This window comes from Eupeodes corollae, chromosome 1, assembly GCF_945859685.1.
Source record: "Eupeodes corollae chromosome 1, idEupCoro1.1, whole genome shotgun sequence".
Lineage (NCBI taxonomy): Eukaryota > Metazoa > Arthropoda > Insecta > Diptera > Syrphidae > Eupeodes > Eupeodes corollae.
Genome location: NC_079147.1, coordinates 4,626,001 through 4,651,627, shown reverse-complemented (window position 1 = coordinate 4,651,627; position 25,627 = coordinate 4,626,001). Strand labels below are relative to the sequence as shown.

The 25,627-nt window shown below is 32.6% G+C and overlaps 1 protein-coding gene across 2 annotated transcripts in view; it reads right to left on the bottom strand.

Moving 5' to 3' along the window:
* LOC129953879 (octopamine receptor beta-2R-like) overlaps positions 1–25,627 on the bottom strand; it is a 326,144-nt gene continuing 300,517 nt past the window's right edge. For both annotated transcript variants that reach the window (XM_056067406.1, XM_056067407.1), the window contains 4 exons: positions 22,534–22,632; positions 22,049–22,428; positions 21,308–21,485; positions 1–1,568 (listed from right to left, as the gene is read on the bottom strand). In XM_056067406.1, the coding sequence (XP_055923381.1) occupies positions 1,250–1,568; positions 21,308–21,485; positions 22,049–22,428; positions 22,534–22,632 (976 nt within the window). In that variant the 3' untranslated portion in view covers positions 1–1,249. The remainder of the gene's footprint in view (positions 1,569–21,307; positions 21,486–22,048; positions 22,429–22,533; positions 22,633–25,627) is intronic.

Sequence of the window (25,627 nt, the reverse complement as noted above, 5' to 3'; positions counted from 1 at the left end):
AATTTTAAATAAAAATAGGAAAAACCAAAATGGAAGCATTGGGATCGTGGTGAATATACTCGTACATAAATTATAAGGTATTATTGTTCACTTTTCATTTTCACTATTTGAAGGAGACGACTCTTGGATGAATGACGTTGAATGGATCCGAAGCCATTGCTGGAATCAAGTTGCTGACTTATGGAAAACACATAAAGCTCACAAGATGGCCACCCAGTCAACTTAATTCCAGGAACTGCAACGGACCGTTTAGCTCTTGTATCCGTTGTCGTCTCATGTTTTCTTTCGCTGCCAGATTTCACTATTTCAAAAATGCACTTTTTAATTTTATTCGATCAATTTTCGAATAAACAAAAATAAAACAAATGTTGTTTCTTATATAAATATACAAAATCTCACATAATCGGATGGAGTTATATTTTATTGCTTTTGGGTTATTTTTATGTTTATATATTTATTTTCTTATTCAATATTATATTTTTGCTTTGGATTGTCTAATCAAATTGTTTTCTTTTTGGTATGAAAACAATTGCATACACATTGGCACTTAAATAAACAATAAACAAAATGAAGGTATTTAAAATTAAAAGACAAAAAAAAAACAAACAAATTAAACAAACATTCATTCAATTTTTAATGTAATTTTATTTTTCCCTAAAAATGCATATATTTTGATGTTTTATCCTATTTTGATCCTTTCATTAATATTTATGTATCGAACAAACTTTTATATGCATTGATGTAATGTGTATGGGTATTTTGGCTTATAGTAACTTTATGTTTATAGACCTACATAGTCCAATGTTTTATTTTGTATTTTTTATTTAAAATGTTAACAGGTAAATATATGTATGTACAGGTATGAAAGACGAACTTACACTACTTATAAATCGCTGTTATTGCTTAAGAATTTTATATTTTTATTTGCTTCTTTTTTTTAATTTCAAGTTTTAGACTTTATTTAAAAAATAAACAGTTTTCAAACTATTATGTATACATTCACTTTTTTAAAAGTAAAAAAAAAACAATACTTTGTACATAAATATTAATAAAATAATTACAATATTTAACATAGGCAATTTAAAATTTACAAAAATAAAATATTTATATTTTGTTTTATGAGTGTGTTGAATTTAGGTTTTATTTTGTTCAAATTTGTTGATAAAATTAAAAATAAACAATGCAACAATATAAATTGATGATTTTTTGTTTATACATATAAATATGATTAAAATTAGATTTAACATTATTATAAACTCTCGACTAGTTGACTGGTTCTTCTTTGGGCGTGCGTTGAATTGAGATAACTCTCGGAGTATACACTTTTAGCACGATTGTCATAGCGCAAGCTAGATCGCCTGATGTCAATGTCCAATGGAAGACGCTGGTTTCGCCACCATGAGCAGAATATGCAATTGAGCGTGTTGCGGAATGCCTCCCGGAAGTCACGATTGAAGTATGCATAGATAAGGGGGTTAAGTGTTGAATTGAAGTATCCAATCCAAAAGACGATGGCAACAAAAGTGTCGGGGAAATCACAGGAACGACACAGTGATGTTAAAAGGTACCTATAAAAAAGATTTAAAAAATAATATTTAAATAATTGAATTTTTATGTTAAATATATTTTGTGCAAGCATGGTTTCATTGTTTTTATCAATAATTTATTTTTTTAACTCAAACTTAGGTATACTAAGCCATTACAAGTCCAATGCCCAATAAGTCCTAAGTCCAATTATTAATCCCAAGCTTTCATAATACCCAAGCTAGCTATGCTAGGTACTACTCCTGATTCAAGTTTTTATCAAAAAACTAGTTAAAAAAAGGTTCAGGTTGCCAATGTAAGCCTTGAACTATTTTGTAGATGAGTTATCGCGTACTTTTAATGTTGTAGATCTATACGCCCGTATCACACTTGTTATTAACATTTTTAACCCTTAGCAAGTTATTGTAATGGGTACGATTTATCAAATTGAAATTTTTTACATTTCTTGACGTTTCAAAGTCCCTCGAGTCGAAATAAAAGATTTTTAGAAAGATGTCTTTGCGTGCGTGTGCACGTACGTTCGTATTTCTTCAAATAAATTTTGTTATACAGATAAAAAGGCAGAAAGGGCTCTTAAGAATTGCGTGGGCAGTTTTTTTTACTATAGCTGTTTAAAAAAAAGATGAACATTTTGGTTAACCCTAAATATCTTACGAACCAAAAACGCTAGAGACTTGAATTAAATTTTATATAATATACTAGCGGCTCGGTACGTGCTTCGCTACGTTTAAGGCATAGTAATACAAAAAATGAATATTAAGTTCATTTACTCAAACAAAAAAATATTTAAAATGGCTTTAGCTATTTAAAAGTCCGAATGCCTCAAATAATATGTATATTGTTTATATTATATTTGTCAGCAAAGAGTAAAAACTAAAGATAAAAAGAAATTGGGTACTCTTACTATGGTGGTCTATATGGGTTAGTCTAAAACAGTTGTGTAAACAATATTTTTAGTTTTACCATTTTGAGCATGAATAAATATACAGTTAGGTGTACCGACTCTGGAACAGGCAATCTAAAGTTATCCTTGTGAAAAACATGATTGCTCCAAATTGACACCTGCAAAAAACGTGAAGTTTTTGCCCTTAGGCCTTATTTATGAACATCGCAAATGATAAAAGCACAGGATATTGTAGTCTTTTGATCAGTTGGATATCAGTTGGAATCATATTGATCAAACACACTTCTCCTTTTGATTTACCACTTAAGATTGTATCTTCAATCAAATTTTGAAAAAACTTTTTCAATGCCAATCTGGTGCCATTACACAGTTTTGGTGGATTATTGTTTCGCAGTAATATAATCAAAGAACTAATTTTCAGATTCAAGCAATGCGTTCATATCTTTAAAGAACTGATGACTTTAAACAGCCGTTTATTTCATCAGTAGGAGTTGATCGAGGAATGGCAGGCAGTTTTTGACAAAAAGTCCTCTGACAGCAATATCAGAGCACCACCAAAACAGCTGTTGATTACCGCGTAAATCTTGCTTTGTTCGATTAAATACTTCTATAGATTTTTTATTCGCCATAAAATAATTGACGTTAATCGCAGAACTTTTGCCATAGCAGAATTTCTCGAAGAAGCAAGTTGGAGTTTCAATAACCCATACATTCAATGGCAATTTGAATGCAGTTTGTGCGGTCCGACCACCCCCTAATAATTTAGCAGCAATTCCCGAAGATGCAAGTGCCAATTCAATTGTCTGTTCCGATCGCTAAAATCAATGATACAACGAATGTTTTGACTGTACCACCAGGTGCATCCAAGAAATATAATCGACCTGTATTATTGGAAACGGCTTGCATGATTGTGTCATGCACATGTTTTTGTTGAATATTCAATTTGGTTATATATTTTTTTTTTTTGGTTAAATCATTAGAATTGAACTCCTGCTCACGTTGCAATTCCCGATCAAAAAAATCATGTATCTCGCGATTTGGTGTGGTCGTACCCAATTGTTTCAATGCTTTATTTACAATCGTTAGACACATATCTTCAATTATTATTACAGCTTCGTTCAATCAACAAATCGGGATTTCATTAAGTATTAGTACAAATTGTTTGTATATGGGAGTATAGAAATATGTTGATCCTACACCTTTTAAAGATTTTGTTTTAAATTTTCGCTGCGTACAAACCTTCTCTGGACTTTCACGAATAATTCAAGACCAAAATAAGCCAAGTCGGTAAAGGCATTGTTGAGTTATAACATCACAACGAAAAATGGCATTGATTTAAAATTGTAACGTGATACCAAACATATTATATAGTTTTTGAAAAAAATTCCAATTTATTTTTTTTATTAAACAAAAAAAATGTCACCTAAAAAATTTTACGAATATTAAATGATTTTATCTCAAAAACAAAAATCGAATTGAGTTTTTTTTTTCAAAATATAAAAACCTAAACAAAAAAGTTATTAAAATTTTGTAAGAATTGATTTTCGACTCAAATATCTTTTCAAAAATTTGACATTATGGCTTCCAACTAATTTTAACTTATAAGAAAAAAAAAAATAAAAACCTAAACAAAAATATTAATAAAAGTTGTAAAAATTAATAATAATTAGTTAATATATTTTCAAAACTTTGAGTGTGGCTTTAAATTACTTTTATCTTTTAAAAAATATTGTTTTTAACATTCAGTTAAATTTTGAGAAAAATCGAATTGACATTTTTTTTTTACAAAAAATAAAAACCTAACAAAAAAATACTAAAACTTGGTAAAAAATTACTTACGACTTAAAAAGCTTTTAAAAATTAACAATATTGCAGTCAAACTCGTTTTTATCACAGAAAATGTTGTTTTCTATATTCAGTGGTTTTTCAATTTTTTTTTTTCAAAAAAAAACATAAAATCTAAAAGAAATAGCACGCAAATTTGGTAAAAATTAATGTACGGTTCTTGATATCTCTTAAATTAATTTCGTTTATCCGATTTGTAAAAATTTAGGAAATGCTACTAAAATTGGTAAAACAAAATTATATGACTAAAAGTCAATTTAACAAAAGTAGATTTTCAAACTAAACTATTTTTTTATGTGAAAAATATTGTTGGTAATTTTAAAATTTGTATGAATAATTCAACTTACAACTTTTTAAACCCAACACACAAAACTACAAACTTTTAAGCAATATAAATAGACAGACGGGATGGGAAGATATCAGTGTGGGTGGCATCCCAGCCTCTTTTTTGATTAGGTTTTACCCACAACGAGCTGATCAGGAATATAAAAGTAATTTATTTTACCCTACTAATAAGACTCCTTTGCCTTTCAAATATTTTCTGCCTCCAGGTTCCTTTCTTAGTGGACGGACAGCACCATTTAGCTAGCCTGTCAATAAAGAAGGCGAATTTTCCTATTTCAGTATGGCTTTCTTAGTAAGAAGTCAACTGATGGTTTGCTTATCTCATGCTTGTTGATGAATTGCCTGTTCCGATCGCCATGTTTTGGCAACACTAACAATTCAAATATGAATTATTATTTTTTTTTTTTAAATGAAATGTCTCTTATTTACTTTAAAATTTTGTTTTCATTTGAATTCAACTATTAATGAATTGATCACGATATCATATCCAATCCAATATTTTATTTGTCTTCTATTAAAGTTATATCACTCTTGTGCTAGAAGATTCGTTAATATAGAGGGGCACCACAAGGTGGTGCTCTATTCCTTCTCATCTGGAAGCTGGTGTTAAATAAAATCCTAATTGGTCTGGATGCGGAGGGTTCCAGCGTGATTGCCGTTGACGTTGCTATATCGGTTTCAAGACAGCATATCTAAACACCCTTAAAGAACTATTACAAAATGTCTTAGAGAAACAGACAAACTAAAACCTTGGGCTGATCGGTGTGGACTTGGTGTTCACCCACACAAAACCGATTTAGTCATATTTTTGAGGAAATTCAAAATTCCATATGTTGACCCTACCTACATTTAAGGAATCCAATTAAATTTCTCAGACGAGGCTAAGCACCTGGGACTTATTTTAGGCAAGAATGAGTCAAAAAATGTACTGTAGCTCCCTTCTCCTTAAAAAAAAACCTATTGGTAATAAATGGGCCTAACAACCCCAAATTACGAATTGGTTATACACATCGGTAATCAGCCCGATCTTAATATAGGTTGTAGCAGTATGGTGGATTGCTATAGAAAAGGCTATAACCCGTGGCAAACTAGATAAAGTCAAACGCTCAGCTTTCCTATGCACAAGCGGGCCTCATGTGTGCAACTGGATACCCTGCTCTATACCGAACACCTCTTGCTGTACTTAGCAAACAAACTGATGCAAGATCTGTTATTCGCCTCAAATCTCCATCGCAGTGGGTAAACACCAACATTGGACACTCTTTGATTGATTGATTGAATCCATCAATCAAAGCACGCATAAACTGCAATCCTTCCAGATCATTCTGGGGGGATATGGCTTTTTTGAAAAACGAGTCAGAACATGATGGAGCTGTGTACTCGGCTGAAATTAAGTCTCTCATTCCGACTTCCCAACCATTGTAGCGTATTCCAAGCGAAACTTTCGCCGGTCAAAGAAGTCTTGTCCTGGCTTAAGATATCAACATCTTATATCCGTATTTTCTCACATAGTAAGGCGCTATCAAATCTCTGGACTCTGTTTCTACAGACTCTATAACTGTCCGTAACTGTCGATTATTTTTAATGGAGATGGTACAAAAGTTTAATATTTTTTTTGCTGGGTGATGGGCCAAAGAGAGATTGTAACGCAAATGAACTTGCCAGAAATTGTAACAGCCCACTCTCCCACGTTTGCCTTATCCTGGAATATCAATCTCTAAATGTTAATTATTCATATGCAAGGCACTATGAAGAAGGCAAATATCTGGTGGAATAACATCACCACGTATCAGGTCACGAAAAACATCTGGCCTACACTAGATTTAAAGCGCTGGATTATCGGTGTCTCAGCCGGCTCCGTCTAACAGAAAAGCACTCCAGCGTATTCTTAAATAGAATAAGCAAACGCTTTATGGATTATAAAGAGGAGGAAATAGTTCTTCACCTCATCTGTGCTGTTATAGCTCAAAAACGCATCTAAACGATCTTAATTATATTAATATAGTCTTTCACGTTTCGTAAAAAACTCAAATTGGTTTCATTGATCTTAGAAGAAAGCCTCAAGATTCATGTGATATCATAACATGGTCAAAGTCTGTCTACTTCCATTTTGCGTGTGTTCCATTGCCCTGAGGTTCATTCTGCTTAAATTAGTCTCGTTTTGAAAAGTCTTCAGACTTTCATGCGCATATTTGAATCATTCTAAATAAACACACATTTTCCTCTTCCAACCAAAGTTCTAAGACGCCTTACAAAATACACACGCATTGTGTCCTTCAAAGTAACAATTTCAAGAAATTAAACAACTGACATTAACTACAACGTAACCGTAAATATGTTTAACGAGTAACCACATTGATGTTGGAGTATTAAATTCTCAGAAATTTAATTTTCCGGTGTGAATAATTCTTAGAAAATCCTTTTATTCTCAGTTGGTAACGAAAATATTAAAATATTTAACCAACTTATCCTCCGAAAGCCTATACACACACCATATTTTCCGTTGTTTGGCTTTTGTAAATATGTGCTACGCGTCGTCGGTTCGGTATGAACGAACCAAACATGTTCATACGAACTTCATTAAGTCACCATATTAAGTTGACAAACAGCAATAATTTCTGTGTCAACAACTGTGCCTTATCATATTACAAATTAAAATCCGCCCCAACGCCTCCCCTAGGCATTGTTCGTAGTACTCGCAACTTGTATGCCCACGAATCTCGACACTTTAAAAATGAACTCCTAAAAGGGGTATGGTAGGTATTACTCGTACAGCGGGAGTCTTTGCCACAACCCACAAAAGCATTTAGCACCAGCCGATTTTATGTGCGTCGTATAGCAGTCTGGGGTAGGTAATTAAAAACTTTTAGGTAGCCCGCTTTCGGGCACAATTTTGTAAAATTGATGGCTGCGCTATAAATTTTGATTGCAAAATTGTGGTTTTATGTCCATAAACTTCCGTCGAGCATCCAGGTAATTTGGCATGGCAAAGGTTCCAAATACAACCTTTGGCAAATATGGGTAAGCTTATATTTGAGTAATCTGATAACGATTTTTTTCCTGGAAAATTACCATCAACAAAGTGCAGCTGCTGTGGTGTAAACTTCGGTAACTGAAGTCTCGAAGTTCGAAGTTCATTCACGAGGCTTCTCCTCGAGTACCTACGTCATCTAAATTAAGTTCTAAGAAACACAAAGATAATTTCCAACTAAGAACCATTAACCACACACTCTTCGGCATGTGGAGTATAAATAGGAAGAAATATGTTCCTTGGAAATTCGAAAGAGTCTCCCCTTACCGTTATTGTGAACGTTCCTTATAAGCACTTGACGAACCTATAGGCACTTCCACTTCCATGTAATGTTGATTCAATAGTTCATTATACTCGTCGAAACAACGAGAACACAACAACGTCTGCGAAGAGCGAAGAACGACGTCTTCGTCATTTTCATCATAGTCGTCATCATCCCCATAGCCTCCATCTTAGGTAGTATACACAATCGCTGATGAAGCAGGAGCAATATAGAGTGCCGACTCCACCGTCGCCGCTGAGAGCTCCTTCAGAAAGCTTAGCTATACTTTGCCGCATGCTTGACTTTGTGTTTAGTTACAGAAAAGCAAAACTTTTCGAACATAAATATTTTAGCTTCACAAAGTTTGAGATTTACTCGTATTCACCTCTCCCTTCCATCTCCCCCGGTGTGGCTTAGGCAGAAGTGCCGACTTAAACTTATTGCTCATCTATGTAAAGTTAACCCCTCAGCGCGCAAATTTATGTGCGTCTGTTGGCAGCTAGGGATTAAAGGAATAGCTACCTGGATTTGTTATATGCCTTCGATTTAAATGCATAACGCTTGCAAAATTTTGTAAGGAAAAATAATTAAAAATGTATGATTTCTTCTCGGATGAATAGGTAGATGATATCCCCAGGTGGGGCAGCTGTAAAAACTTTCCAACTTACAATGAAAAACCTTTCATTCCTCTACACCGACCGGTGGTGTAGGTCCATCGTGGATCCGAACGATGTTCCTTAAGCAGGACAAGCTTCGAAATCTCTGGAATTTATTATCCACTGGGCGTGTGTGTAGTTATTAGCTATTTTTAACAGGACATATTAAATTTATCGAGAGATATGAAGTCCAACGATGGTGTTGTTAATTTTTTTTTTTTCCAAAACGCAGGAACTTAAGATGTTGAACTATTATTCTGGGGCGCTAATTTCCTTGTCGCTTCATCTGTTGTAATTTTTCCGCGAAGGCTTAGGTAAATGCAACAACCCAACTAACTTAAGTATATCAGCACCTCAGTTCTTGCCTGTTTAAGGAAGTTCTTCAAATCAAGAGTGGGATAGGTACGAAATTTGGTTTCATTATCCTTTATTTTTGATTGAAGGGTGGGTTCTTAATTGGTTGTTCGAAAGAAAGGATATTTATACTTAAATTTACATGTTTAATCGACTTACTTAATCGATGCCTGAGGAATGTATACCTCTTATTGTGAAGAGGAAAGATTATAAATTTTAACAAATAATTACCTTAACTCAGGGGTGGATCAACAAAGATTGCAGTAAAACTTGGATTTGTAGCCTCTAAGGTAAGTACGAGTATCTGACTTTAGAAATAACAAATATTTGACATATTCCTTCATAACTCAATCAAATACCCTCAAAATCTTCCATAGAATGTATGAAATGTTCCTTTCAGCATGACAAGTTATGGTTTCTATAAAAATTAAATTCCCTAGAATTGCTTCAATCTCAAAATAATGTCACCACACAATTTTCGATTGAAAGTTTTAAGTTCCATTTCCAATGAATTTTGTATAATGGACCCATCAGCATCAGGCTTAAAATGGGATACCAACATTCTAGACAATGGAACTATGAGGGTAGTTGGGAGATAGAACCTCATCAAAATTGTAAAACTAAACCATATGTATGCTTTTCATTTTCATATTTCGGACGAAAATTCTGTTAGATACTCGTACATATTTTTGAATTTTCCACTTTGTTTCCAAGAATTTGAATGTTGAGATCCCAAAAACAAAAGCTATTCAAAGAGATTTTCGTTCCATGCTATACTGCTTTTCTGAAATACAGATAACGTTTGTGTCAACCTAAACATTAATATGTTTCCATGTTTCGTCACAACATTTTATTAAAAAAAAACTTTTTTCTTTCAATTTTTTCTAGCCATCTTCTCACTATATCATTGTATTTTAAGGGAACGCGTAAAAAGTTGAATTTTGTGACAATAAAGTAACCATTACGATACAGGTCTTGTAGTTTTTCTCGGGAATAGTTTAATTTGTAGTCTTGTCTCATTTAGGCTTTGTTTCGTTGTTAATTGTGGAAAGTCGTATACAAATATGTAGGAAAATTTTAACATTATCGTTCGTACTATGAAGATAATTAGTTACTTTTTTAAGCTTGTGTAGCTTTTTATAAGAAATTTGGCAGTATTATGAACCTTTTTATCTATCTCAAAATGAAGATATAAAGAAGGTTTTAAATGAGGGTAGACCTAGATAAAACAAATAAAGCGACAAATTGGTGATACAAATTCAAAGAGCGGCCTTAAGATGTCATTTTTAACAAGTTTTTGTTTACTTTTGCCCATAAATTGAGCATTGTTCATTTTGAATACTTAGGCAGGCCATTCACGACGGAAAGAAGCTGTGGAGTTATTTGCGTATTGGGATTGTGTCGAAAATTGCGTGCTTTACAGAAAAAATTCAAACCGCGTGCGAGGGTGATTGCATGAGTTTAGTGTCCATAATTAACGTCGTAGTGTACAATTCACGTCGCCAATAAATCTGTATAGTTCTTCTTGCCAAGTCTTGTTGGAGCCACAAATCTTCTTAGTCATAATCGATGGCCAAACAAAAATCGGTTATCATTCCACCATTAAATGGAATCGATGAATGAGGACAATTACCAACACTTGTACTTAAAATGAATAATCAAGGCTAACTGATTTTTGATTGATATTAAAGTAAAACTAAAAAATATTATAGATTTTGAGGTTCTCAAATTGATTGAAAATAAAGCTTCTCGTCCAATTTACTATAGAAATGAACATTTCTTTTGGTTTTGATCAACTAAATATGACAAATCGATGACAAGCTGGAACGGCCATAACAGGTTTGATACAATATTCTTGTAAAAGAAATTAATAGTTTGAATATTTTTTTTGAAAAGCTTCATCATTTTGGGTTTCGAATAAGCTTGCAGATAGCTGCAAAAATAGATCCGTAATTTAAGACCTAGCCAACGTTGAAGCAAATAGTCTGCACATTCTAAAAGAGTCCGTTTTTCATTTGATGTAAAATCGAGGCAAACGAAGAATTACTCTTGCTAACCGCTGTTTTTTTGGGCTAAGAAAGCAATTGAGTGGTAAAGTCCGCTCTCGAGGGACCAAAGTGTCGCTATATAAGACCCTTATCATCCCCGTCCTGCTATACCGTGCAGAAGCATGGACTATTGCAAAAGCGGATGAAAGCACCTTGGGTCGGTTCGAGAGAAAAGTTCTTTGTGTGATCTACGGTCCCATATACATCGTAGGGGAGTGGGGGAAAGATGGAACGACGAGCTGTACGGGCTGTACTGCGTTGTAGATGGCTGGATCACGTAGAGCTCATGGAAACCAATACTGCGTCCCGGAAAGTCTTCGAATCACAGCACAGTAGAGGAAGACCGCGGATCAGGTGGCGCGCACAAGTGGAAAGTGATCTCACCTAACTTGGAGCGCGAAACTGGAGTCATCTAGCTAGGCACCGAGCTAGATGGAGAAGTTTGTTGGGTGAGGCCCTAGTTCACACAGGACTGTAGCGCCACTTTAAGTAAGTAAGTAAGTAACATCGGGGCTACTTCCTATTTTTTTTTTGTCAGCCATATCGTTAATAAATATATTTAAAAACTATTTTGTTTTCTTTCCACAAATCAAAACATCACACAACATTCAATTTCCCGTTTTCAAATTTCCAATTAGGTCATGCAGTTTTGAAATATATGCTTGTATGCTTGTTGGCTGTTTGGTATTTTGTATTGAAACGAAGTTGGATGCGTTTCAATACATTTTTAACTTAGTGTATCTGCACATTTAAGAACAGTATCAGCAAATAAGCCTTAATAAAAAAATAATAAAAAAACAGATGGAGTTACGTGGAAGGAAAAAGAAACAGCTTGGGAGAGAATAACATCGAATTTTAAGTCCCAATTGGATTCAACATGCCACAGGACCGTTTAATAACTCAAAATATTTTACCAAATATATAAAAAAAATGGAAGGTGGCCGCAGACGAAAAAAACGTCCAGAATTCAGACTGGATGAGTTGTTGAGTTGAGATGAGTTGTTCAAAAATGAACCCGGTACCAGTTAAAATATTGTAAGAAGAATATTTGTTTGGTTTTTGCTAACTTTATTATGTAGGTATTCTTTAAAGTTACAGATTGAATTAAGACAGGATGATGAAGCAACTAAGGATTGGAAAAAAATACAAACCTAGGTAATTGAGGATCCCGATCCATCCAACATTAAAGAGAAGTCATGAGAATGTATCTGATGAGCAGGAAGTTACCTATGAAATAATTGATGACAATAGCCCAAAAACTAACATTCCTATGTCCAAATGATTTAAAAAGCAGTTCAATAATTCGACCGCAAAAAAACAGATAATAAAAGTAAGGACCAGTTGCTTCAACGTTACCTAGCAACAAAATAACAGAGCAACAACAGCTATAAGAAATAAAAATTGAGCTTGCTAAGCTTTAATATGATACCCAAAAAGAGGAGGTAATTTAAAAAATATATACGTTAAGAAAACGTTCTTTGGAATTTTATATTGAAATAAGGACGGAATTTCTTAAAAAAATCTAAAGTGATTCGTTCAGAATGTGTGAGACGTGTAGCATCCTTAAGGATTTGGGAAACCTTAATTCTAAATAATTAAATTTTATTTTGTTTTATAAATAAAATTTACATGCAAGAATTGCATGTATTTTATTTTGTTTGTTATGTTTAAGTTATTTGTAAATAAAAATGAAGTTTGAATAAAGTTATGTTCTACGATTTTACAAATTTCTGAAATAGTTGTTTATCAGGTCCTTGCGTTTTTGCATCCCGCCGTTCGATGAAGTTTGGTTATTGTTTCCATTTTGCTAAATATTAGTGCATAAGATCTCTCCTGAATTTATTGTTATTTGAATGTCTTCTGGGTCAAAATTTACGCTTTCAGGAGGTTCTAATGACACACCATTATATCGAAGTATGTTTTGCAAAACACATGTTGCCACAATAATTTTCAATGTCGTCTCTAATTGTAGACGACAGCCGTATGTAAGTACAGGAAACTGTCTCTTCAATATTCCGAAGGATTTTTCTATAGGACCTCTTGTTCGTATCTGAGACTCATTATAAAGTTGTTATGCCGTGTCACGGGAACTGAACAATGGTATCATCAAATATGGTTTTTGTGGGTAAGCGGAATCACTTGCGGTAAAGTTATACTGCATTTTCTATGAAATCATTATGGATCAAATTCTTTACCCAGAATAACGCAATCAGTAAAATCTGGACTTTCCATCTTGGCTCTTATTTTACTGCTATTAAAAATGTTTGCATCATGAGCAGAATCAGGCCACCTTGCAACCACATCAGAATACACCATGTTTGCAGTACATACTCCCTGTACATTTATCAAAAAATAGCTTTTTCTATTCCTTAATATTATCGCTTCGGATCGCCCTGAAACAAACTTGGATTTCGTGTGAAAATAAAATATTCTTTATTTTACCTGGGGAATGAATTTTAACACGTCTTCCGTCAACAGCACCAATAACATAAGGAAAAGATGCTTTGTCAAAAAAATTCCTTTTCACCTGTGAAACTTCTGATGATGCAGAGGGAATTTGAATATATTTCCTATTCAGCTTTGCAATTCCTGTGGCAACTCTTGAAACTATTCTTGAAACAGTTAAAACATGTATCCCTCCAAAATCAGCAATACTTAAAAGATGATTGCCTGTAGCAAAGAATCGTAGAGCTATCAATAGCTAGTTTATGGGTGCAATTGAATTATTTCTAGAAGACGGAAAATGTTGTTCCACGAGTTGTTATAAAAGTAATGTATCAAACCTGTTAGAAGGCCATTCTAGATCCTTCTTGATTTGTTCTTATTATGGATAGTCATCCTTTTGGTCAAACGAAATTGTTTGTAGGAGGCCAATTCATCGAAATTAAAAAAGTACTAGTTCTTATAGTATACCTGACGGGGGACACAAACTTCAATCAATTCAAGAACCTTAACATCATCTTTCAACAAATCGGCTAATTCAAAAATTCCTGAAATGTCATCACATAACATAATCTCTTAAGTGAAACTTAAGGTTTTATGCTCTACTATTTCTTCCTCATACATTTCTTGTCAAACTTTGAGTTCTGTGCAAACTATTAAGAAAAACTAAGTAACTTATATGGAACTTAAATATTAATGAGTCGTATCAGCAAACGTGCCTTAGTCGTTTTCTTTGAAAGCTTGAGAGGATAGTCTAATTTTTATTCTTGAGCCTTCGCGCAAGGTTATTATTGAGATCCCATCCAGGTCTACTCTTACTTTTATAATTTTTAATGTTTCATAAGCACCTTCTCGCAATCTGCAATGAGTATAGTGGCCATGCAACTATATACTACTTATGTCAGTGCGGGAAGATCAATGAGTTGGTAAGAATTATGTGCTTTTCCTTATTTTAGGTTCTTTATTTGATACATTAAATGAGATCAACAGCATACCCACAGTTGGTGGGCTTATATTTTGAGAATATAATAAAACAAAAAAAGGAATATGATTTCCTGATGTGTATTGAAAACTCTTTCCGCATATGTTTCATAAAGTGAAGTTCAAGAATTTGCCTTCATTGCTACAATTTTCTTATAATTCATTGACAGTAATCACACTTTTATTTGCTTTTAAGTCGCCTTCATTTGAAATACATCTTAATAGATCCGCTACTGTGCGTTACGAATTTCCCAACTGCTAAACTAATTCCATGCAAATAAACTCTCAAAGAATTAACTTGGTTTATATAGTAAATCATTTTAAAAAAACACAAATAGTGACACCTGAACTTGAAAGAAAATGCATTCATTTTAAATTTAATCTATCATAGGTATGTGCCCCGTTCCCCCTTTCACTTTGTTTGCAAATTTGTATCTTTTCTGGTTAATGGTACTTGAACAGTGTTCGATTTTTTATCGTTTCTTTTTTTTTTTCTTTAGATTTTTCTTTCTTTTGGCAGGGAAAAAGGTCTTATTATGTTGCCTTGAGGTCATTGGATTGGAAATGCACAAACGATAAAAGAAAAATTGCTCGAGGGCAATTTTTTATGGGAAGGTACGTTTGCGATGTGAAGTACTTCAATCAGTGAAGAAAAGTAAGAGCAAAATGTAATTGGATTCTCGGAATAAAATCGTTTTTAATTGGAACTGGAATGTGAATGAAGAGTACATATTTATTTTTATCTTAATATTTGCCTTAGGTTATATACTATACAATATCTATCTATAGAGTAGATAAAGTTCAAACGGAATATGAGATGCAGAAAGTGACAAATTGAATATTTTTTTAGATTTAAATATTTAGTGTACGAGTATAGTTAAATGCACCAGTGGTTTTGGTTTGATTTTTTTTTTGACAAAAATAAATTGTGTGTTAAAGCATTTAATGCCAAAAGCCGGCGGAAATTATGTTCATCAATTAAAATAAAATCCAATTATTACTTCAACTGGGCTAAAATAGAAGTGACATTAGAAAAAAAAAGTGCCTAAACTTAACAGTATACAAAAAATTGGTATCAGAAGACTGGATCGTTGAAAAAAAGAGGCTGCGATGCGACCCACAGTGATAACTACCTATCCCATCTTTGAATTTGTCTTTCAAACAACTTTGTAGGTTTTCGTGTTTTGTTAAAAAAGTTGTCAGTTAGATAATTCTGGAAAAATAAAAATTACCAACAATTTTTTCCATATAATGAAATGGTTTGATTTTGAAAACTATTTTTCTTAACGAGATTTTAGGGCCGAAACCAATTTTTACTAATTTTAGTGGCATTTCTTAAAAGTTTGTATTTCTTATATATTTAAATTAATTTGAAGTCAATATCTTCTATTATCTACGAGATAACGAGAACCGAACATTAATTTTTAACAATTCTGCGTACTATTTTTTTTTGTTTTAATTTTTTTTTATAAAAACGGACTATTAGATTTTTATAAAAAAAATTATTGAATCTAGAAAAGAATATTTTCTTTTAGATAAATGAGGCTAAAGCCAATATTTTTAATTTTTGTAAAGATAATTGAGTCGCCTTTTTAGTAATGCCTTTTTTAGATTTTTATTTTTTGTTAAAAACTGTAAATTCAAAATTTTACCAGATGTTAAAAACTATATTCTCGGTTGCACAAAATTGGTTTTGAGATACAATCATTTTTTGTTCGTGAAGATTTTGAGAAATGTTTTTTTTTTTTGATTTTTTTGATTTAAAAAAAGAATTTTTTGGAATTTTTTCCAAATATAAGTTTATCTGGTATAGCATTACGATACATAATATAATAACATCGAAAAAACGTCGTGAACGTACGAACGCATATAAGTACACGCGTATACGCGTAAAAAATCTTTCATTTCGACTCTAGAGACCTTGAAACGTCGATTAATATGAAAATTTTCAATTCGACAAATCGGACCGATTAGAATAACTTTCTATTTTTAGTTAATAAAAAAACGAAACCAAAAGAACTAAACAAATAAAGACAGGTTTGCAAATTGAAATAGCGGAAAATCAAAAGCAAAATTTATTGCCTTTCCTGATAAAACTATTTCCAACAGACTCTTCTTCGCTCTCTCACAAAAAAAAATTAAAAATGTTGACCAAAAATTTACCGAAGATGATTGGAGAAGTCAAGTTTTTAAGTTATTTAAATTAATAAATGAAAAGGTGTCACAACAAGAATTGGATAGTTATTTTCCAATAGGTAGGCAGATCATAAGAATCATCCCAAGGAAGATGACGAATTAAATTTTGAATTGATTTAATACGTTCTCTATAAATTTCGTAATAGTGATTCCATACTCCCGAAACGTATTTCAGATGGACAAACATGACAATTTTACAAAGAAAGAATAATATAGGGATCATTAAACTTCTTTGCCTGGGTTTTTATAAAACTAAGCCTTAATGACAATAAAATTAATGTGATGCGTAAATTTTAAAATGGAACAGAAACGAACACCTAAATCTTTAAAAGTGAAGATGCGACAGAGTTTTTGCTGTGATGTACAGATCATGGGTGGACTTTATTATTTTAAAAATCTTCGTGTCATTAGCAAAAATGCGAGCTTCACTTGAGCGCAGACATACATAACGTCGTTAAAAGAAAAGAAAATGCCCAAGATGGCTTCCCTGGGGAACTTCAGATTGAGCAGCAAATGGTATGACAATTTCTAAATTTTACTTAATAGGATCTGTTTTCAAGGTAAAATATGATCGAAGCAAAGAAAAATGGTATAAAACCAAGAGATTTTAGTTGAAATAAAATAATTAATAATTCTGTGTCTAAGTTGGTCAAAAGCTTAAGAAAAGTCAGTGCATGCACAGTTAACTTCATAACATTGTTCTAAAGCGTTTGAACGTATGTTTAAGAATGTGAGGAGATTTGATGAGGTGATCTTTTTTTCACGAAACTATGTTGCTTTTTGAAATTGAGAATCTTACTAAAAAATACTTAACTTTCACAAACAACTTGTTCAAACAATTTAGAAATGCACGACAGCTTTGCAAAGGGCCTGTAGTTGCTTATATCCGCCTTGTTACCTTTCTTGAAAATTGGTGTAAGAAATGACTTCTTCTTTCATATACTGGTAAATTTGCCCGTTTTTAGGGAAAGTTCGAATATGAACGTAAGTGGTTCAACTAAATCATTACTTTACTTTTTAAGTACTATCGAGGGAATACCATCGGGACCGGCCGAGCAGTCATAATTCAACGCAGATAAAAGATCAAGGATTGTACTCTGTAGCACAAGCATTTGACTACAGCTAGTTTGCGAAAAGGAATAAAGATTATGAAAATGTACTTCATTAACTTCTTGAGGGCTATTAACAAATGACGCACGTAAATTTGATGTGAAAGCGTTACAGATATCAACAGTTTTATCTAATGAAAGCTTCTTGTAAGTGTAGTTAACTGGAAAGCCATCTGATTTTTTCTTTGAGTTTACAAGTTTCCAACATTTCTTAGGATTCTCTTTCATAGAGGTGCCAGTATCAGAAACAAAGCTAGTATACAAAATAGAAAGAGACTTAAATTGATTAAAGAGTTCAACATTAAAAGAGAAGTTGATTGGAGACAGAGTTTTGAGGTAAGTTTTCAATGCCTTATTGTTTTGTTACGCAGTAAACGCAATTCTTTAGTGTACCAAGGATGGTGAAAATTTAACAAGCTTTTTTGTTAATTAGCTCTTACTTAAACTGTTAAATAACTTCGCAAATTAAAGAATTTAAAAATCAAGCGAAAAAATGCGGATTAAAGAAAACGCGTGTTGAATGTGCGGAACTATCGTGTGGAATGGTTTTATTTCTTTTCCTTTTTCTTCTTAATTATAAATTTTAAATAAAATATGGCCGGATGGGCGGGAAGTTTGAAATTTATACTAATACAGTTTACAATTCATACAATTTAGTTCACAATAGTGCAATTTTTTTGTAACTGATATAAATGTATTTTACTTTTTAGTTAAATTCAATATTTATGATTTAAAATTCATTTTATAAAGTTTCGTACTAACGAAACAGATGGCTAAAGTTTGTATTTCTTGATTTCTTTAAGGGTACATTTTTTCCAAACAATAATGAATGATCTTATACAACGTTGAAACTGCTTCGTCAATGTTAGAAAATGCTAATGTATCAGCAATTCCAGAAATGGTTAAATCTTTAGACAACTGCTGGAAAATAGCTCTTCTGAAATCAAAATTATATAAGCAATCAAAGGAATTACTGTGTTCAGTAAGGGGATTACTTAAGTCAAGAAAAATATCCAAGGGGGGGGGGGGATGATATTTATCGATATTAGTAATTCCTGATCTAGTTTCTAGAACAAGAGTACTAATAGCGTCAGAAGAAAATATAAAATCGAGAATTCGATTTTTTGAGTTTTTAATCAGTCAGTAAGAAGGACTTTATCGAGAAGAGATAGTTCCAATTGTGAAGAAGAAGGAGATGCTTCAAGGCAGGATTCGTCTTCAGATGGAATCCAGTGAATGCGTGTTAAATTAAAATCACCATTAAAGAAAATTATTGGTATCAAAGCAGGACAAATTGATAACAAAGTCTAATGTAAGGGAGAGTTGGCTAAAACAGAATCTTAACTTTTTGGAGCAGTGTAAATGTTTATAATAAAAATAGTCTTAGTCTGTACCATTACCTTTACACATACCAGTCCAATTGATATTTGAAAAGAAAAAGTTGCAGATGTGTATTTTTGTAGCGGTAAGAGAACACCTAGACCTAAATAGTTTTTATTAGCAACATGAATTACGCAAAAGTCGAACTCTTGACTGAAAAGTTCTGTGTCGGAAAAGCTTCAATTAAGCCGAGTTTCAAGTTTAAGAAAAATGTCAGCAGTCATGCTACGAAGTCCCCTTAACTTTTGGTAGAAGTGCCTGTTAAGTATTTTGACTAGGTTTTAAAACTTTGTGTAAACTTTTTGACTAAAATCTCTGTGGGCCATATATTGGTATTGCAATTGAGGAGCTACAAGATATGCTTTTGTTAGATACTAAATTTTTATCTTCTGGGCTTTCGAGTTTTGATAGATACAATTGTTTATTGTATAGTCTCAGTTACAGAGTCGCTTTTGAAATCTGAGTTTGAGTCAAATATTGGAAGTATTCGTATATTACGAACATTTCGATATATAGTATACGAACTACCTTAAGATTTCACTATGGCAGCAATTTATTTTGACAATCCTTATTAATAATTTTTCAATCAAATTGAATTGAGTTGAATCATTTTATTTTATTTATTTTTATTCTTAAAAAGTTATTAGTAGAAAATAAGTCCAAGTCTAAAAGCAATTTCGTAAGGCCTATTCTTAAAAGGTAAGCAACTATTATTAAAAATTATATATTAGAAGCGAACAAAAAAATTGCAGAGTGATAGGATCAGCTTTGTAAGAAACTATTAGTTTCCTTAGAGGAAAGCTCAGGGTCTAAATTCAAAGTGGTCTGCATTAAAATAAAACTTATTATTTATGTTTATGTTGCACCACTACTATTTATCAACTTTCAGAACCGAGACACCTTGTTTTATTTTCAAATTAGGGAACTTCTTAAACCTTGTGTGATGTTTTGCTCATCCGTCAATGTCTGTTGTTCTCTGCAATCTTCCAAATCCACGCCCATTAAAAATAAATTAGTCTAGTTGAAATTACTTGAAATGCATAACATTCCCTTGGAAACTTTAAGTAAACACGTTTTCACAACTCAAAAATCCTTTTTATTCATTTCAGGTATACGGTCAGATACAGATTCGCTTTAGCTATCCTTTGTATACTTATCCATCACATGTGAAATAAGTTCTTTTTACCTACCTATGTAATGTTTATAATATAACTGTGCATCATTTTTTATTTTAAACTTTACAACATGTAAAATATATTATTCCACTCAAAAAACGAAACAATTGTGTTGTACGTCCTTGTTTACAAAGTGGTACACAGAAATGGTGCAACCATTCTTCCCTTTTCGGAACGAAATTACTCTAACTCTGCTGTTGCTCCACACCAATACCAACACCAACCGACGACCAACCTACAGGGAATTGTTGGTATTTTCAATTTTCCCATAACGTTGGTATAATGTGAGGAGGTAAGTGAATTCCCATAGTCAAAAAAGGAGCAAAAATAAATCAAGCAAACATATTCCTTAATTAACAACAAAAACTTTTCCATCACAAAAATGTGCTTGGCTTGTTGTCTAAAATTACACACAATACCTTCACCTACCTACTTTTAAGGGTATCCTTTTATAAGGGACGGCAAAGGACTTAATGGAGGAAGTGAAGGGAATGCCGAATACCAAATCAACCCGTGTCGCTCGCTCGACGTTCGTCCGCCTGCCGGAAAATTTGTTCGTTCGTTCGTTCATTCGTTTCGTATACAAACGTTCATTGTTGTAACCATTGCCATTCCCATCGCCATATTGCCCCTTCGCCATCGCCATTGCCATCGTTCTTCTTGTCGTCATAGCCGTCGTCGTCATTCCGCAGTGATGCGAGAGAAAAGACAAAAAATGCGTGAACTTTTCAATTACATGAGTTTTGCCTTGAACAATGAGCAGTCAGGTGAAATGACATTGCACCTGATGCTCCTCTGTTCACGTTCATATACCCGCAGTCCTATAGAATAGATGGATTCCATACCATATAGGTATGTCGACTATTTCCGCCTTCCCTATTTCGATGATGTGTTACATATTTTTAAATTAAATTCAGTTAGTTTTGAAAACCTAACCAAACCCTAACCAACCCTAACCAAAGGAAACCATGAAACCATCCTCGGGGATGATGACCCAGTTTTGTATTGAAATATATGAAACTTCTTTCACTTACCATATAAAGAATGGAAGCCAGCACAGGATGAAAGTGCCCATGATTATACCTAAAGTTCTTGCAGCCTTGTGTTCTCGTTTCATTTTGATTAAGTGCTTGTCCTTGGTTGGAGTGTGATCTTGGTCGACTTCGTTCAAAGTGAGGGTTTTCGATGAACCGGAGCCACTTAGAGCTTCTCCTGGATTATGGAATTTAATTTCAACAAAAATATGTCAACATTGAAAAAGAAAAAACAAAGCATATTAATAAGAGTCAATATTTTGAGTGCTTAAATATATATATTAGTATTTTTGTGGAGCAATGAAGAATGTTTTTGAAGTGAATTTTATTGTAACGTGCGGTGGGCTAACGAAAAATTATTAAATTCTTATTGAGTATTTTTTCAGAGTATTTAATTAATTCCTTTGTAGCTTTTATATGAATATTTTGTAGAGTTGAAGATGGTTCAATTTTGATGACGAAAAAACAGTGGATTTCATCAATTGACAGTTAAATTAACGGTTTTTAAAACCTTTGTCAATTGGCTAATTCAATGTGAAACTTAGTTATTTTTTAAGTATGAATTGATCGAACAATTTCGGCAACACTTAAATTTTAAACCTTTCATAATTTTTATATATGAACTTATGGTTCCTTCCGGTCACTTTTCAACATTTTCATATCGCCAAAAATACTATTATATAATATTTTATATGATAAAGTTGACAGCTTTATGAATTATTATTATTTTTATAAACTCACCGTTCGTTCCTCCACCACCAGGACCACCAATATTCGAATGCCGGTGCATCAACATGGCGTTGCCTTGTCGCATTAGCATTTGTTTCTCCTGGTGATTGGCCTCCCGGAAGATGGCGGCATATGTGAATATCATAATGGTGCAGGGAATCCAGAAGGATATCGAGCTTGACACAATGGCGTACACGTCGTTCACAACGAACTTGCACTCTTCGGGGTGTGTCTGGACATAGAGTAGATGCTTTTCCGTGGTATACCAGCCGGCAAATATGGGCAGAAATGATAACAGCGCCGGCGATATCCAGGTATTAAGTATCATAATGGCGACAAGCCGCTTTGTCATGCTTATGGGATATTTAAGTGGTTTCACAATGGCATAATATCTGTGGATTAAAATAAAAATATAGTCATGCAAGGCGAATAAGCGTCATGGTGTCTGGATAATGGAAAATAGATGAAATGAGATATAATTTTATGTTGCCACTAACCTGTCTACGGATATGCAGCACAAGTGTAATATACTAGCGGTGGAGAAGTACACGTCTAAACTGTTCCATAAATCGCAAAGGAAAGGGCTAAAGTTCCATCTGTTTAATGTAGTTAAAAAATAGAATAGTATGAGTTTTAAAATGCTTTTGTTTTATCTTTTAATTTTAAATAAACTAAATTTGTTTTGCTTTTATTCATTTTACATAATTTTATGGAAAATTTAAATATAAAATAAAGTTTTTGTTGCAAAAGATGTCAGATAAAGTTTTTGAAGTATGCGCATCCTTAAAAGTGTTGTTTCAGCGTTTAGTTAAGGCTTATATTGAACATTTTTCAAAAACAGTATTCCGTACTGATAAATAAAATTTAAACTGATAGATATTATAGATTTAGAAAACCAAAACACATTATATTGAAAAAAAGAGGCTGGGATGCGACCAACATCCAAATTTTCTTGCTCACGTTCTTAACAAAATTAATCGTTTAAAATAATTTCAAAGGATTTTGACATCTTGCTATCTATACACAATAATTTAAAGTTAAAATCACAAAGTGCTTAAGTTAATCTCTATGAAATCTGTACATCTATACTTATCAAAAATAATAGGTCCATTTAAACGTATTTTCTTTGTTTATTTTCACTAACTTTTTAGGATTGTAGGGCAAAATTCCTAATCCATGTGTCCCAACCCAATGTCCATTTTTCCCAAAAATATAATTTACCAACTTTTGTCATTCCTAATGTCAAATTTGTCCAATAATAATGTTTTGAATTGATAGAACGGCGTACTAACACCAGGGGGGTCATGCTACCCCCTTCAAACCTCCTGTTTGGAATCACTATAGGTGGGTGGGTGCGAGTAAAATCAAAAAAATCACCAACAAAAAAAATCAAGTAAGGCAGCACTTAACAAAAAACATAAAGGAAATGTCAAAATCAACCATTTTGCGTGTGTTGTATGTGAAAAAGTGAACTTTGATAATTAATTAAAAATAGAAATAAATGTTTCCTCGCTCTAAAATTGCTATAATTAATATTTATTTGCATACAAATAAAAAAAAAAACGAGTGTCGAAATTCGTGAAGCGCTAATGGAACAACATTCGTTTGGAAAAAAAATTGGCAAAGCATATTTGTTTGAAAAAAAAATCGGGAAAAATATTCTTTTTGGAGCCATGGATTTTGGTAAAAATGGTTTGCGAAAAAATGATTGGGGAAACTTGACCCCCTACGCTTTTTAGATATGTTTGGATGCTCGTTTTAAATAACAGGTAATTAGCAATTTACAAATTAGCAAAGGTTTAAAATTTTGGACTCCCTTAGTAAATTATTGAAAAAAAAAGAAACCCTGGTGTGGTTTTATGCTCAGGAAAGTCCACGGTCGATCAAATATTCACAAATATGTGTAGTTTATTTGGAATGATTTAAAGTGATAAAACGTAATGTGATCTTAAGATTGAATTTAAAATCAGGGAAAGTGTCATTTAATTGCTATGGAACAAGACTAGTGATATATTAGAAAACTTAAATTTATTATTTTTAGATAGTTTCCATTTTGAAAACCGAAGTAAAAACAATTTCTAAAAGACTTGTTTTACATGAATAAACGATAATTGTAATTCTTATACAGATTTTAAAATGTAACTAACAATATCTATAATTTTAATAATTAATAATAAGTCTGATTCTTTGTTTTTTGATTCGTTGGCAACTGTTAGTTTAATGCAAACAAACAATCATAAAAAGTTTTTGAAAATATATTTGAATCGATATTCAATTTTTACCAATTTTGAGTAATGTTTTTTTTAGATTTTTATTTTTTATAAAAAAAAACTGTCAATTCGATTTTTCTCAAATTTTTTTCATAAGTCAAAAACATAATTCTTCATTGCACAAAATTTTTTTGGAGATGAGATCATATTTTAGTCGTAAAATTTTAGAGGTGACAAATTTTGTATTTTAAGTTTTTTCGATTTATAAAAAAAACCGTTTGTTGTTGTTTCAAAAAATATACTTTTTTGATATCACTTTACAATATAGTATATAAAATTTAATTCAAGTCTCTAGCGTTTTTGGTTCTTAAGATATTTAGGATTAACCAAAATGTTCACATTTTTTTTTCAAACTGCTAAGGTGGTTTTTTTTACTACCCAAGCAATTTTTTTAAGACCCCTTTCTGCTTCCTATCAAATTTTGAAAAAAATCCAATTGATCTGTATAACAAAATTTATTTGAATTCGATATCTCTTCTGGTTCTTTAGCTACGGACGTACGCACGTACGTACACACGCACGCACAGACATCTTTCTAAAAATCTTTTATTTCGACTCTAGGTACCTTGAAACGTCGAGAAATGTCAAAATTTTCAATTTGACAAATCGGACCCATTACAATAACTTCCTATGGGACGTTAAAAATGCATCTACGCCTCATTGGTAAAATTGACAGATTATTATTCATAGTAATAAAGATTAAAAAATGTTAAAATTATTGGAACGTCTTCATCTGATGTCAATTTGCGTTTTCTTTACATTGTATTGGAATAAAATGTCGGATGTCCTTAATGCATTTTTATAAATCAAATGGGGTGGCGCAACAGGGCCTAGTGACTTACAACTCTCAATCATTCCTGTGTGCGAGTACTGTTGTCAGGAATGGAAGGGACCTACAATTTAAGGCCGAATCCGAGCGGCTAATTTGAGAAAGCACTTTTTCATGACAAGATTTACTCTTGAAGGATTTGTTCAATTCCTCGCAAGAGGCAGTACCCGCGAAAATTAATTTTTTTTTTAAATTAAGGTGGCACAGGCAGGGATTGAACCCAAGACCCCTTGCATGACAGTCCAACGCACTAACCATCATGCCACGGGTACTACGAATGCATTTTTATAATCCAAGTTAAAAAGAAAACAATAAGTGTTTTTAGAGCTCCAAAAATCAAATGTAATTCCCAAAAAAATTAATATTTAGATTCGACTTATAAGAGTCTACTCGATATTTGTAAAGTTTTTGCTGAGCTTTTCAAATCCAAATTTGTTGACTCATAACAATTTTTCAAACTGCTCAATGTGTAAATTTCGTGTTAATATAGGT